Genomic DNA, 12,388 nt, shown 5'->3' with positions numbered 1-12,388 from the left:
GTAATGTCTCTGCTTTCTAATATGCTATGTAGGTTGGTCATAGCTTTTCTTCCAAGGAGCAAGCATCTTTTAATTTCATGTCCGCAGTCACCATCTGCAGAGATTTTGGAGCCCCCAAAAATAAAGTCTCTCAATGTTTCCATTGTTTCCCCATCTATTAGCCATGAAATGATGGGACTGGATGCCATGATCTTAGTTTTCTGAATGTTGAGTTTTAAGCCAGCTTTTTCACTCTCCTCTTTCACTTTCATCGAGAGGCTTATTTGTTCTTCTTCACTTCCTTCTCTAAGGGTGGTGTCATCTGCATGTCTGAGGTTATTGATATTTCTCCTTGCAATCTTGATTCAGCTTGTGCTTCATCCAGCCCAGCATTGCACATGATGTACTCTGCATAGAAGTTAAATAAGCAGAATGACAATATAAAGCCTTGACGTATTTCTTTCCTGATTTGGATCCAGTCTGTTGTTCCATGTCTGGTTCTAACTGTTGCTTCTTGACCTGCATGCAGATTTCTCAGGAGGCAGGTAAAGTAGTCTGGTATTCCTATCTTTTGAAGAATTTTCCACAGTTTGTTTTGATTCACATAGTCAAAGGCTTTGGAGTAGTCAATAAAGCAGAAGTAGATGTTTTTCTGGAACTCTCTTGCGTTTTTGATGATCCAACGGATGTTGGCAATTTGATCTCTGGTTCCTCTTTCTTTTCTAAATCCAGCTTGAACATCTGGAAATTCACTGTTCATGTACTGTTGCAGCCTGGCTTGGAGAATTTTGAGCATTACTTTGGTAGCATGTGAGATGAATGCAATTGTGAGGTAATTTGAACATTCTTTGGCATTGCCTTTCTTTAGGATTGGAATGAAAACTGACCTTTTCCAGTACTGTGGCCACTGCTGAGTTTTCCAAATTTGCTGGCATATTGAGTGCAGCACTTTCACAGCATCATCTTTTAGGATTTGAAATAACTCAACTATAAAGATCCACTTAATCTACTGACTATTCAGTAAGGGGCTCAATAAATGTTAGTTTTCTTCCTTCATCCTGCATGCATGCTAAGTTGCTTCAATCCTGTCCGTACGGACTGTGGCTCTCCAGGCTCCTCTGTCCATGGGATTCTCCAGACAAGAATACTGGAGTGGGTTTCCATGCCCTCCTCCAGGGGATCTTCCCCACCCAGGGACTGAACCTGCGTCTCTTATGTCTCCTGCATTGTCAGGCAGGTACTTTACCACTAGTGCCACCTGGGAAGACCCTGTGTTCCTACTGAGAATCTGCTATTCTTAACACCATCTGCACCTTAAACTTATGTAGGGAACTTTTGAAAAATACAGTTGTTCAGACCCCACCCATTGAGACTTGGATTTAATTGGCCTGTGGTAGGGCTTGAGTATGGGTTCTTTTTTTTTTTTTTTTTGACCCTGCCTCAAGCCTTGTGGGATTTTTAGTTCCCCTGCCAGGGATCAAACCCTCACCCTTGGCAGTGAAAGGGCAGAGTCCTAACCACTGGACTACCAGGGAATTCCGAGCATGGGTTATTTTGAAAAATCTCTTGTTAAAGGATACATTTTTTAAAGATAAAATAATGATTCCCACAGAAATATAAATTGAACACGTAGCAAAATTTTATTCAACTTATTCATTAATGAGGGAACCAGTAAGATGTTATTACTGGTTCAAATCCAACAATGTGAGCACATACACAATCACGAATGCTGAGATGAATGTACAAATAGATGCAAATCCACTGGGTAATAATCAAATAATCAATTGCATCCCACTGAGGGAAATTTATTTGCATTTCTGTGGATAAGAATCATTTGCATTACGTTATGCCTTCTGTAATTTACAGAGTTGTAAAAAAGCTCAGAGGTAATGAAAGATACAGAGCTCTATGAAATCAGATACCTGGACTGGTATGTGAAACAGGACACCCAGGGATCTGCTTTTTGGTACGTTTCAATGACTTCCATGCTTCCCCAGCCAGAGGAGTACACCCTGCCTTAGACCTTTGCATGTAATTCTGTGATGACTGTTCTCACACTGTCTTGTAGTTATTATTTGAGTCTGAGCTGTCTCACCTACGACAGAGGAGTCCTGAAATATAGGATTCATATTCTATTTATCTTTGTAGCCCAGGACCCACCACGCTGCCTGGCCTACTTTATAAGTGCTTGAAAACTGTTGAATTCATCATTGAATTGAATTGGATAACTCAAAGAAACAAGCAGAACAAGTAGTGTTCTTATTTATTTATTTTTGGCTGCTCTGGGTCTTTGTTCCTGTGCTCAGGCTTTCTCTAACAGCAGCGAACAGGCTTCTCATTATGATGTCTTCTCTTGTGGCGCGTGGGCTCTAGAATATAGGCTCAGTAGCCATGGTACCCAGACCAAGAATCGAACCCGTGTCCCCTGCATTGGCAGATAGATTCTTTTTGATTTTATTTTAAACCTTTATTAAACTCTTTATTGGGTTATAACCACTTAACAATACTGTGATAGTTTCAGGTGAATCACGAAGCAGCTCAGCCATATGTATACATGTATCCATTCTCCCCCAAACTCCCCTCCCATTCAGGTTGGGTAGGCTGATTTTCAACCACTGGGCCACCAGGGTAGTCCCAGAACAAGTAGTGTTATATTCCATCTTCTGATGAGGAAGCTGAGGCCTTGAAAGTCTCTGATCTTGTCACATAATCAGCTTGTGATAAAGTTGGAACTCAAACCCTCTCATCCATTTCCTCCTTCGATCTTACTTCATTCAACAATGAGTAGCTACTCTGCACCAGTCACTGGGAGCAGTGGGCTTCTGCTGTCCTTGCTCTCAGAACCTTACATGTAGGGCAACATGCTTAGAGAACGTGAGCCAGAATGCCTGAAGTCAGCAATTATTAGCCTTATGACTCTAGACAAATTACTTGGCTTTTCGGTGCTTTCATTTTCTCATCCATAAAATAGGGAAGCCTACCATAAAAAGATTAATTAAAGGAATATGGTGCAAAGTGTTTACAGCAGCTGCTGGTGCTATAATCATCTGTGAAAGATGAGGAAAACTTGGATCCTCCCATTGCTTGAGAAGCTCTATCTATTGGGATGAAAAGAGTAGATCACGGTTAGGGCGTGTGGTGAGTGCAGTCATAGGGATATGAGGCGAACTGCGGGAGTTGGAGAGCTGGACTTCTGGGGAGCTGAGTCCTTAAGCATTAGCATGGGAAACCACATGGGGTTTTCCACGTGGCTCAGTGGTAAAGAATCCGCCTGCCAATGCAGGAGACAAAGGAGATTCGTGTTCAATCTCTGGGTCGGGGAGATCCCCTGGAAGAGGAAATGGCAACTCACTCCAGTGTTCTTGCCTGGAAAATTCCATGGACAGAGAAGCCTGGCGGGCTACAGTCCATGGGATCGCAAAGAGTCAGACACTACTGATAGACTAACACACTTTAGCCACTTAAACAACAGGGTCATGAATCTGGGTTCAGCTTTGTGGAATCCTTTGCCTCAAGGTCTCTCACAAGGCTTCTGTCAAGGCGTTGGCCAGGACCTCAGTCCTTTCAAGGCTGGGCTGGGGCAGGATCCCACTTCTAAGTTCCTTCAGTGGTTTTTGGTAGGATTCAGATTCTCAGGGGTGGGTTGGCTGATAGCCATCGTGGTTCCTTTCCACATGGGCCTCTGCATAGGTCAGCTCACACCATGGCATCTGGCTTCATCACAGTGAGCAGGAGAGAGGGAAGGTGCCCAAGACAAAGCCATAGTCTTTTTTGGCCGTGCTGTGTCTTTGGTGTGATCCTTTGTTATGGGAGCTCCTCTGGTTGTGCATCACAGGCTTAGTTTCCCGCTAGCATGTGGGATCTTAGTTCCCCTACTAGGCATCAAACCTATGTCCCCTGCATAGAAGGCAGAATCCTAACCACTGGACCATCAGGGAAGCCCCGCCATAGTCATTTATAACATAACCTCAGAAGTGACTTGTGTTCTAGTCCAATCTTCATTAGAAGCGAGCCATTAACTCCAGTCCACATTCAAGAGGAGAGGATTACACAAGGGCATGAACACCAGGAGAAGGGATCTTCAGAGATCTCACAGCCCCTGTCTCTGCCTTGCATTTACCATCAGGGCATCAAATCAGTACACCTAAATCGAAATCAGTCCGAGAAGGAAGGTAGTCATAGAGGTAGCACAAGTTCAGTGTGCTCACAGAGAGGTGTCTGGTTGGAGGAATCAGGACGGTTGCCTGGAGGAGGCAGCATTAACAATGGACCTTGGAAGAGTGGAGGACACGCCACTGGCCGAGAAGGGGAGGCCAGGTGAAGGACACAGCATAGGCAAAGGCAGGGAGGTGGGCAAGTGAGGGGCCTGCTCAGACGTCCAGATATCAAAACCATCTCACTTGGGAATTCCCTGGCCATCCAGTGGTTAGGACTCTGTGATTTCATTGCTAAAGATCCCAGTTTGATCCCTGATTGGGGAACTAAGATCCCACAAGCCAAAAAAAAGCCAACAGAAAAAACACTCTCTCACTTGAGTGGAACCTATGTAAAGAAAATGAGAGTAAGGGGATGGCAGTGGAGATTAGAACCAAAGGTAGATGGCTTCCACTGTGAGATGAGGGAGGTCTCTCCTTGACGAGGGGATGAGGGTGGGGTCAGGGGCTGGAAGAGGTGTGGTTTCCATTACTACTGGGTTCAGGACTGGGGAGTCTCTGAGTCCAGTCCCTCCAGCCTGGCTGCGAGACCCACGCCCCTTCTCCTCTTGCAGTTTGGACGCACCGAAGTCATCGACAACACACTCAATCCCGACTTCGTGCGCAAGTTCATCGTGGATTACTTCTTCGAGGAGAAGCAGAACCTCCGTTTTGACCTGTAAGTAGAAGATGGTGCTGAGGTTGGAGCTGGGGAGGGAACCACGGTTGGGAGGTGGGGCTCCAGGACTTCTTGTTGGGGCAGCGGTTTCCTCACTCAGGAAGGTAGGAGATCTGTCATATCAGAGGAAGCCCAGGGTTGACCTGGGAGAAAAGGGACTATTAGCTGAAGTCCAGCCCCACCCACATCAGGAGATGGAAGAGAGGTGGGGAGAGGGAACAAAGGCACCCCCCCATTTGTCTAGTGTGGAAGGGCACTGGGCAAGCTACCTGATTCTGGGGCGGGTGGTTGAGGAAGATCTTGGGGGCAACTCCAGCTCTGCCTCCAGGGAGCCCAAGTCCCCAGTGAACTCTTCCTCTGTCAAAGCTGGTTCTGGGGGCAGGTCCCCTCCAGTTTCCCCTCCTGCTGAGGTTACCTGGCTGATCAGACTCAAAGCATCTATGTGTTCATCACATGGATGCAGAGTGCCCCTCTCCTGAGGTTAAAGGTGACAGGGGGGTTTCAGTCTGGTGAGTAGGTGGAGGAGTGTTTTGTTGTTTTGTTCGGGGTATAGGGTGGTTAGAAAGGACTGTGCCCCCAGAGAATTGTGGATGGAATGGGGAACAGGGGTTGGCAAAGAGGGAACGAAGGGAAAAAAATGCAGTAAAAGGAGACAAAAGTGGAGGGAGGAATAGGAGGACTCGAGGCCCAGGGCAGTCAATGCAACCCATTGCTGGGAAGTCAGCTTCCCAGGTAGCACTAGTAGTAAAGAACCTGCCTGCTGATGCAGGAGACACAAGAGACACAGGTTCAATCCCTCGATCGGGAGGATCCTCTGGAAGAGGGCACAGCACCCCATTCTAGTATTCTTGCCCGGAGAATCCCATGGACAGAGGAGCCTGGCAGGCTACAGTCCATGGAGTTGCAAAGAGTCCGATACTACTGAGTGACTAACACATACACAACTTACATCTGGGCTTCCCTGGTGGCTCAGTGGTAAAGAATCCACCTGCCAATGCAGGAGATGTGGGTTCGATCCCTGGGTTGGGAAGATCCCCTGGAGAAGGAAATGCCAACCCACTCCAGTATTCTTGCCTGGAAAATCCCATGGACAGAGGAACCTGGAGGACTGCAGTTCATGGGGTTGCAAAGAGTTGGACATGACTTATTGGCTAAACAACAACATAACTTATATATAGTGAAGTGCTCAAACCCAATCCCATGATGCATTTTGATATCCATTTATCACCCAGATCAAAAGACACACCAGGTCTAGCACCTTAGAAGGCTACCATATTTGTCTCCTTGCTATTACTCCCAGAAATGTCCACTGTGTTAGTGCCTGGTTTGGGGAGAGCATGGGTTCTGGCTCAGCTCAAGAAGCCAGACAGTTCAGGGCAGGCTGCCCCAGCTGCCTTCACCATCTCTCTGTGTTCCCTGCAGGTATGATGTTGACTCCAAGAGTCCTGATTTATCCAAACATGTGAGTTCTGCCAGCACCTGCCCAGCAATTCTGAAAATCTCCTAAATGCCAAACTCTGAGTTGGCCTTGGGCTTCACTATGACACAGAGTGTGTGTCTGATGCTACATCCCGTCATTTCAGAGCCCTCGTATATCCAGGTGTGGGGTGATGGGGGAGGCAGGACGACTGTGAGCCTAGTGGGTGACAGTGGTCTTTTTTGCACCCTGGATGTGCAGGATTTCCTGGGCCAGGCCTTCTGCACCCTTGGAGAGATTGTGGGGTCCCCTGGGAGCCGCCTGGAGAAGTCCCTCACGTAAGTATACAGGGAAGTGGAGGCTATCTGGGTTGCTTCCTCAGTGATGGTCCAACTTGCTGTTCATCCTTGCTGAGGGCTAGCTCAGGGGAGGGGCAAGCCGTCAGCCGGTCATCATGGGCAGTCAGAAGTATGGAGACTGAAAGGGCCTTGCAGGACGTTTAACCCAATTATCTTGGAGAGACCTCGGCTCACTTATTAGAGCCCCACATTCCATAGAATGGCCGGAGACCTTATGTAGTCCACTCCCACCCCACCCCATCATTATATAGGGGAAGAAACTGAAGCCCAGAGAGGGAAGTGATTTGCCCAAGGCCACATAGCTAGGAAGTAGAAGAGCTAGGATTTGAACCTAGGGATCTGCTCACATAGAGTAGCCTTCAGATTGTTCGGATGGCGAAGCCCTCCCCACCCCACCCTGCCCCTGCATCATAGGGTTTTCAGTGCTTTAGGGGGAAACTATTACACTGAACAGGCTCTGCCATGAAGAGTCCCAAGGCTTCTCACAGTGGAGCCTGGGGGTGGCTTAAGGGACCAGCCAGGGTTGCCCACGCAGTGGGGTGACCTCTCTTGTCCCTGTTTCTCAGGAACCCCCAGGAGCACGGCCCAGGCAAGAGAGGCCTGCAAACTGGGACATTTGTCCAGGTCACAGGGTAGGGTGGGCAGAAAAGCACCGCCCCCCCCCCGCCCCGGCTTCTGCCAATTTCACACTGGACGCTGTCCCCTCATCATGATCAGTAACTGCAGAATGTGTTATTGGGGGGCGGGGGCTGTTCTCTTTCCCAGGCCCTGTCTCTGACCCCCAACAACTATGTGGAAACTTCAGAGCCCCCAGAAAGTCCTCCTTGTCCCCCAAAAGGTGTCATCCTCTGGCTTCACGGAATATAGTGATAAATAGCTATCATTTCTTGAGAATAGGGAGTAATCCCATGTTTGAGGGCTCTGAAGCTTATAGAATTTGGATCCCAGGAGTCAGTGTGTGTCTGTCCCTCTCAGCTCCCAACTGCCTGGGTCAAAAGCACCTGAGTTATTTGGGTCTGTGCTGCCCCCTGGCCCTCCAGGGGTGGAGGGGCACACCTTCCGGGGGGTGGAGAAAGACTTTGGGTTGGGGAGGAGCCAGTGGGAGGAGCTTTAAAGGTCAAACAGGATCGAAAATGTGGAGACGCAGGGTGCTGGTGAAGGAGGGGACCTACTCCCCCACTGAAGCTTCCACATGGCCAAGTTTAGTTGTTTCCCTGGCTAGACCTATGAATGGCTTCCTTCCAATGGGTGTCTGTTCTGGGCCAGACAGTGTTTCGTCTCTGTGACCTCACGAGGTCAATCTCCCCGTTTCACAGCCTGCACGCTGAGGCTCAGAGAGGTCACGCAGAGGTTCTCAAACTGAAGCAGGCACCAGCATCCCCTGGAGGGCTGGTTTCATAGACTGCTGGGCTCCAACCCCAGGTCCAGGCAAGGGCCCGAGAATTTCCATGTGTAACACGTCCCCAGGGGAGGTGATGCTGCTTGTCCAGGAAACACACCCCAAGAACCTCTGAGGTGAAGTTGCCCAAGGCTTCACCTTGTTAGGTTTGGGAAGAATACCTCTCCTTCCCCTGGCCTGTGGCTCTTGGACCTATTCTGATGTTTGATCCAGAACAGAAACCTGTCTCCAAGAGTTTTGGTGATGCCGAGAGCTCTGGCCCCTCAGGACGGGGATACTCAGCTCACGACATGCTCTTTCTCTCCACAGAATAGGAGCGTTCAGCCTGAATTCCAGGACAGGCAAGCCCATGCCAGCTGTGTCCAACGGGTAGGCCATCAGACACCTCTGGCCCTGGAGTCCTCAGACATTCAGCCAGCTCTGCAGAAGAGGGCCTTGGGGTCCTGGTCCCGTCCCTGCTCCCACCACTGTGCCTTCTTCAGTCCTGCTCAGGGGCACAGAGAGGGTCCTGGGTCCCTCCTACAGGACCCAGGCACTTGGGGCCACTCTGCAGCTGGCCCTCCCCCAACCCAGGCTAGAGCTCTGGCATCCCCAACCCCAGAGGTCAGAGGACTTTGGGGTGCAGGGTGGGGCTTAGAGGTAGGGGCCGTTTCTGGGCATCAGCAGGGACTGGGCCCTCTTCCTTCCTGTCCTCTCCCCAGGCCCGGTTTCTTCGCCCTCCCGCCTCTCAGCCTTCTCCTCCCTTGTCTTTATCTCCCTCTTCTCCAGTGCTTCCACTGCTGGACGTCAGCCTCCTCACAGAGTAGATTCTGCTAAACCCTCACTTTCCGCATTTCCTTACCAGCTGGGGTGGGCTAGCCACGTTCCCCCAGCCCAACCCTGACCATCTGCTTTTGGCTGGCCTCATGCAAATATGGCCACGGAGACCCTCCCACTCCTTCCCTTTCCTCTCCTGGTTGGCAAGAGGGTCCACACCTGGCAGGGGCTAGGGGGACCAGGGTAGGGAGCATCTGCTTGGGGGACCCACCTGGAGGGGCCACTGGCCTTTGCTGAGGGCCTCTAGAAGCTGGGGTCTCAGTAGCTGGATTGTCCATCCAACTAGCAGGATGTAGGAAAGGGGCCTTCAGGGGACCCAGGGATGCCCGCAGCCCAGGAACGGTATGGATGCTAATTTACAAGAAGAGTAGAAAAGCAGCAATTGGAGAGAGAGCAGGAGTCAGAGAGAGAAACAGAAAGGGAGAGCGAGTGGGAAGGGAGGGAGAGAGAGAAAGGCCAGGCAGGTGGGAGCTGACTGGGGCTGGAGAGCGTGGAAGGAAAGATCGGAAATAGACGAGGGGCTCAGAGGCAAGGAGAGGAGCAGATGGAGAAACATTGGACAGAGGAGGCTGGTGTGAGCATTCTATCTCCCTGGTCAAACAAATCAATCTTTACCAGCAGGCAGGGCCGGCTGGGGGCGGAAGGGCTTTGGGTTACTCAGCTGGCTGCCCAAGTCTAGGGGGACAAGCTGGCCACCTGGCTGGGGCAGGGGACACTCCAGCTGCAGCCCTGCTCTGGCCACCTCATCTGGAGGGATCTGAGCTATCTCATCAGCCCCCTGCAGAGGGCCAGCTCCCCTGCTTCCTCTGTTTGAGACTCTCTCCCTTCAAGAGCTGGCACTGGAGAGAGCTCCATCAGTGGTTCTCCTAAATGTGATCCGCAGCCAGCATGTTGTGGCCCTGAGGCTGGCTCGAGTGTGGGCTGCATTTCATCAGCTTTGCAGAGTGGTAAAGGGAGCCAGGCAGGGAGAGAAATGGTGCTCTTGAGGCCTCCTCCGCGTCAGGCACGGTGTGTGTGCATATTATTTTGTAAAATGGATGCTACAGTCACACCCATTTTATGGGCTAGGAAACTGAGACTCAGAGAGGTGCAGTAATGAGCCCAAAGTCACACAGCTACTGGACGGCTGCCATTTTCTTCTCCCTCCCAGGGGCTGGAAGGGACCTCCCCCTACCCTGGGGTTAGTCCTAAACATCGGAGTGCGATGGGCTAGTACCTGGGCGGGGTGGGGTCCCTCCTGACCAAAGGAAGAGGTCGTGGTAAAACCCCACCCTGGGAACTTGCTCCCCTAGAGAGGATTCTCTGGGGGAGGGGGGCCAACTTCACGTCCTGGTCGCCCACCTCACAGAGGAGCCTCAGGGTTGGCTGAGATCTCTCTCCCCCAGAGAGACCTCAGCCAAGAAGTTGCAGGGGAGGGAGCCATGGGAGACGGCCTGGCAAGCTGCCACCCAGAGTACACCCATCCTCCTGTTTCACTGCCTCTTACTGCTCTCCGTCCTCCAATGGATCAGAGTGGCTCAGAGCTGGGATGTTCCGGGACTCTGGGGATCAGCTGGGTGCAGGGTGGGGTGGCTAGCCCACGAGGTCTTTTGCCCACAGAAGTGGTCTCTGGACGGAAAGTTTGAGAACCACTGGTCTGGAAGCCTCCGGGTGAGTCTGGATGCTTTTCTAGGACTTTCAATGCAGACAGTACCCTTCTTGGTGGGCTCTTGGGGAGCAGGGGGTGGGGCAACTCTAGGCCTGGGGGCCTGGCCCAGGAAGCAGCGCCCTAGATCACAGGAGACTCTGTCTTCTTAGGGGCTTCAGAGCAGATCTGCTGGATGGTGGTGGGGAGGTGAGGGGAGGCTGAAGAGGGCTGATTCAGGGAGAGCTCAGGCTTGTGGCTCTGTCTTTGTCCGACTTTCCATTCTCTCATCTTCTCCTCTCTCAGCGGTGTCCCAGGGAAGAAATGTGGCACCATCATCCTGTCTGCTGAGGAGCTCAGCAACTGCAGGGTGAGTGGCAGAGGGACTGTAGGACAAGACCTGGGGTGGGGGGGTGGGGATGGAGGGCAGGCTGGCCTCCCTGGGACCCTGGGACCGCAGGGTGTCCTTGGAGGCAATGGGGGAAGGCAGGGCTCTTCAGTCTACCTTGGCTGTCGTAGAAGTCCACAGCTTTGGAGCTGGAAGATGTCTCCCCTTTTTAGAGCTGAGCTGACTGAGGCACAGGGAGAGGAAAAAGCTCGCCCACGGTCAGCCGCTGAGCTGGGCTGGGAGCCCTGGTCCACTCCCCGTCACGGCCACGCTCACTTGTCCTTGAGCCAAGACTGCCTTGGCACCAACACTGGCAGTGGAGAGGCCTTTTCAGTCTGGGAGGCTGGGCGCTTAGCATTTAGTTGTCATTTTTCCCTTTTAGCTCTGGAGTAGGGTGATGCCCCTACATGGGGCTGAGGGGGTGAGAGCATGTGGTTGGTGTGTGTGTGTGTGTGCGCGCGCGCGCGTGTATGTTGGGAAGCCAGAGTCTGCAGTCCTACACAGCCCTTGGTTTTGCTTCTTCTGTGGGACTGCAGAGAAGCAGGAGGTAGGGACAACTGGGGGGGAGCTGGGGGGTAGCCAGGGTCTTTAATAACGAGGCTGTAGTGTCTCAAACTCTGCATTCAGGGGCTTCCAGTTGGAGAATAAGACACAGAATTGATATTCTTTGGGAAGTATAGCAATGGCTGCTGCTGCTGCTGCTGCTGCTAAGTCGCTTCAGTCGTGATCTGCTCAAACACAGTTGCTCTATCTGCTTTCTCTGCTTGTCTGTTTACCTCTGTGGGTCTGGTGGACCTTGACCCCGGGACTAAACCTCCCCCACATGTACACCAACAGAGGGTGGGGCGTGCAGTAGGTGATCACAGAGGCTTTTCTGTGAATCTTTAATTGAATGAACAGGAAGCCCAAACCAAATGTTTAGGGGATGTGGGTATAACCTGTATATGCTGGCGATCTGGACACTATTGGAGTCCCTACAAGGGAGAGAGTCAGTTCAGTCACTCAGGTGTGTCCGACTCTTTGTGACCCCATGGACTGCAGCATGCCAGGGTTCCCTGTCCGTCACCAATTCCCGGAGCCTGCTCAAACTCATGTCTGTAGAGTTGGTGATGCCATCGAACCATCTCATCCTCTGTCATCTCCTTCTCCTCCTGCCTTCAATCTTTCCCAGCATCAGGGGCTTTTCCAATGAGTCAGTCCTTTGCATCAGGTGGCCAGAGTATTAGAGTTTCTCAGAGAGGACAAGGGCAAGAACCCAGCCGATATGTAGACTAGAGCTTCTATTCAAGCTTCCTGAGCCTCAGTTTCTCCGCCTGTATGCTGGAGCTTGCTGTGAGGATTAAAGGATGTGAAGGTGACCGTGCCCCAGGGGCTCTCCTCCTAGTGGGTGTCTGGGGAAGACCGAATCTGAATTCCCTGAAACCTAAATTCAGTTTGCCCTCAGCTTCTAACTCAGTCGGTGGCTTCCTCCCTGGTTTATAATTAGACAAAGTAATACAAACGAAAGTGCTTTGGAAATTCTAAAGCTCTAGAT

The 12,388-nt window shown here is 51.2% G+C and overlaps 1 protein-coding gene across 4 annotated transcripts in view; it reads left to right on the top strand.

Annotated features, from left to right (window-relative positions):
- The window catches only part of CPNE5 (copine 5), a 102,266-nt gene that overhangs the window by 39,275 nt on the left and 50,603 nt on the right, over positions 1–12,388 (top strand). Inside the window, exons 4-9 of one of the 4 annotated variants that reach the window (XM_027524537.1) lie at positions 4,748–4,851; positions 6,274–6,313; positions 6,530–6,606; positions 8,336–8,395; positions 10,442–10,492; positions 10,773–10,836. In XM_027524537.1, coding sequence (XP_027380338.1) covers positions 4,748–4,851; positions 6,274–6,313; positions 6,530–6,606; positions 8,336–8,395; positions 10,442–10,492; positions 10,773–10,836 — 396 coding nt within the window. Of the gene's footprint in view, positions 1–4,747; positions 4,852–6,273; positions 6,314–6,529; positions 6,607–8,335; positions 8,396–10,441; positions 10,493–10,772; positions 10,837–12,388 lie in introns of those variants that run through there. The other 3 variants (XM_027524538.1, XR_003508053.1, XM_027524539.1) reach the window with 3 other exon arrangements.

Source organism: Bos indicus x Bos taurus, chromosome 23, assembly GCF_003369695.1.
Source record: "Bos indicus x Bos taurus breed Angus x Brahman F1 hybrid chromosome 23, Bos_hybrid_MaternalHap_v2.0, whole genome shotgun sequence".
Lineage (NCBI taxonomy): Eukaryota > Metazoa > Chordata > Mammalia > Artiodactyla > Bovidae > Bos > Bos indicus x Bos taurus.
The sequence above is the reverse complement of the archived record's forward strand: the minus strand, read 5'-3'. Positions and strand labels throughout refer to the sequence as shown.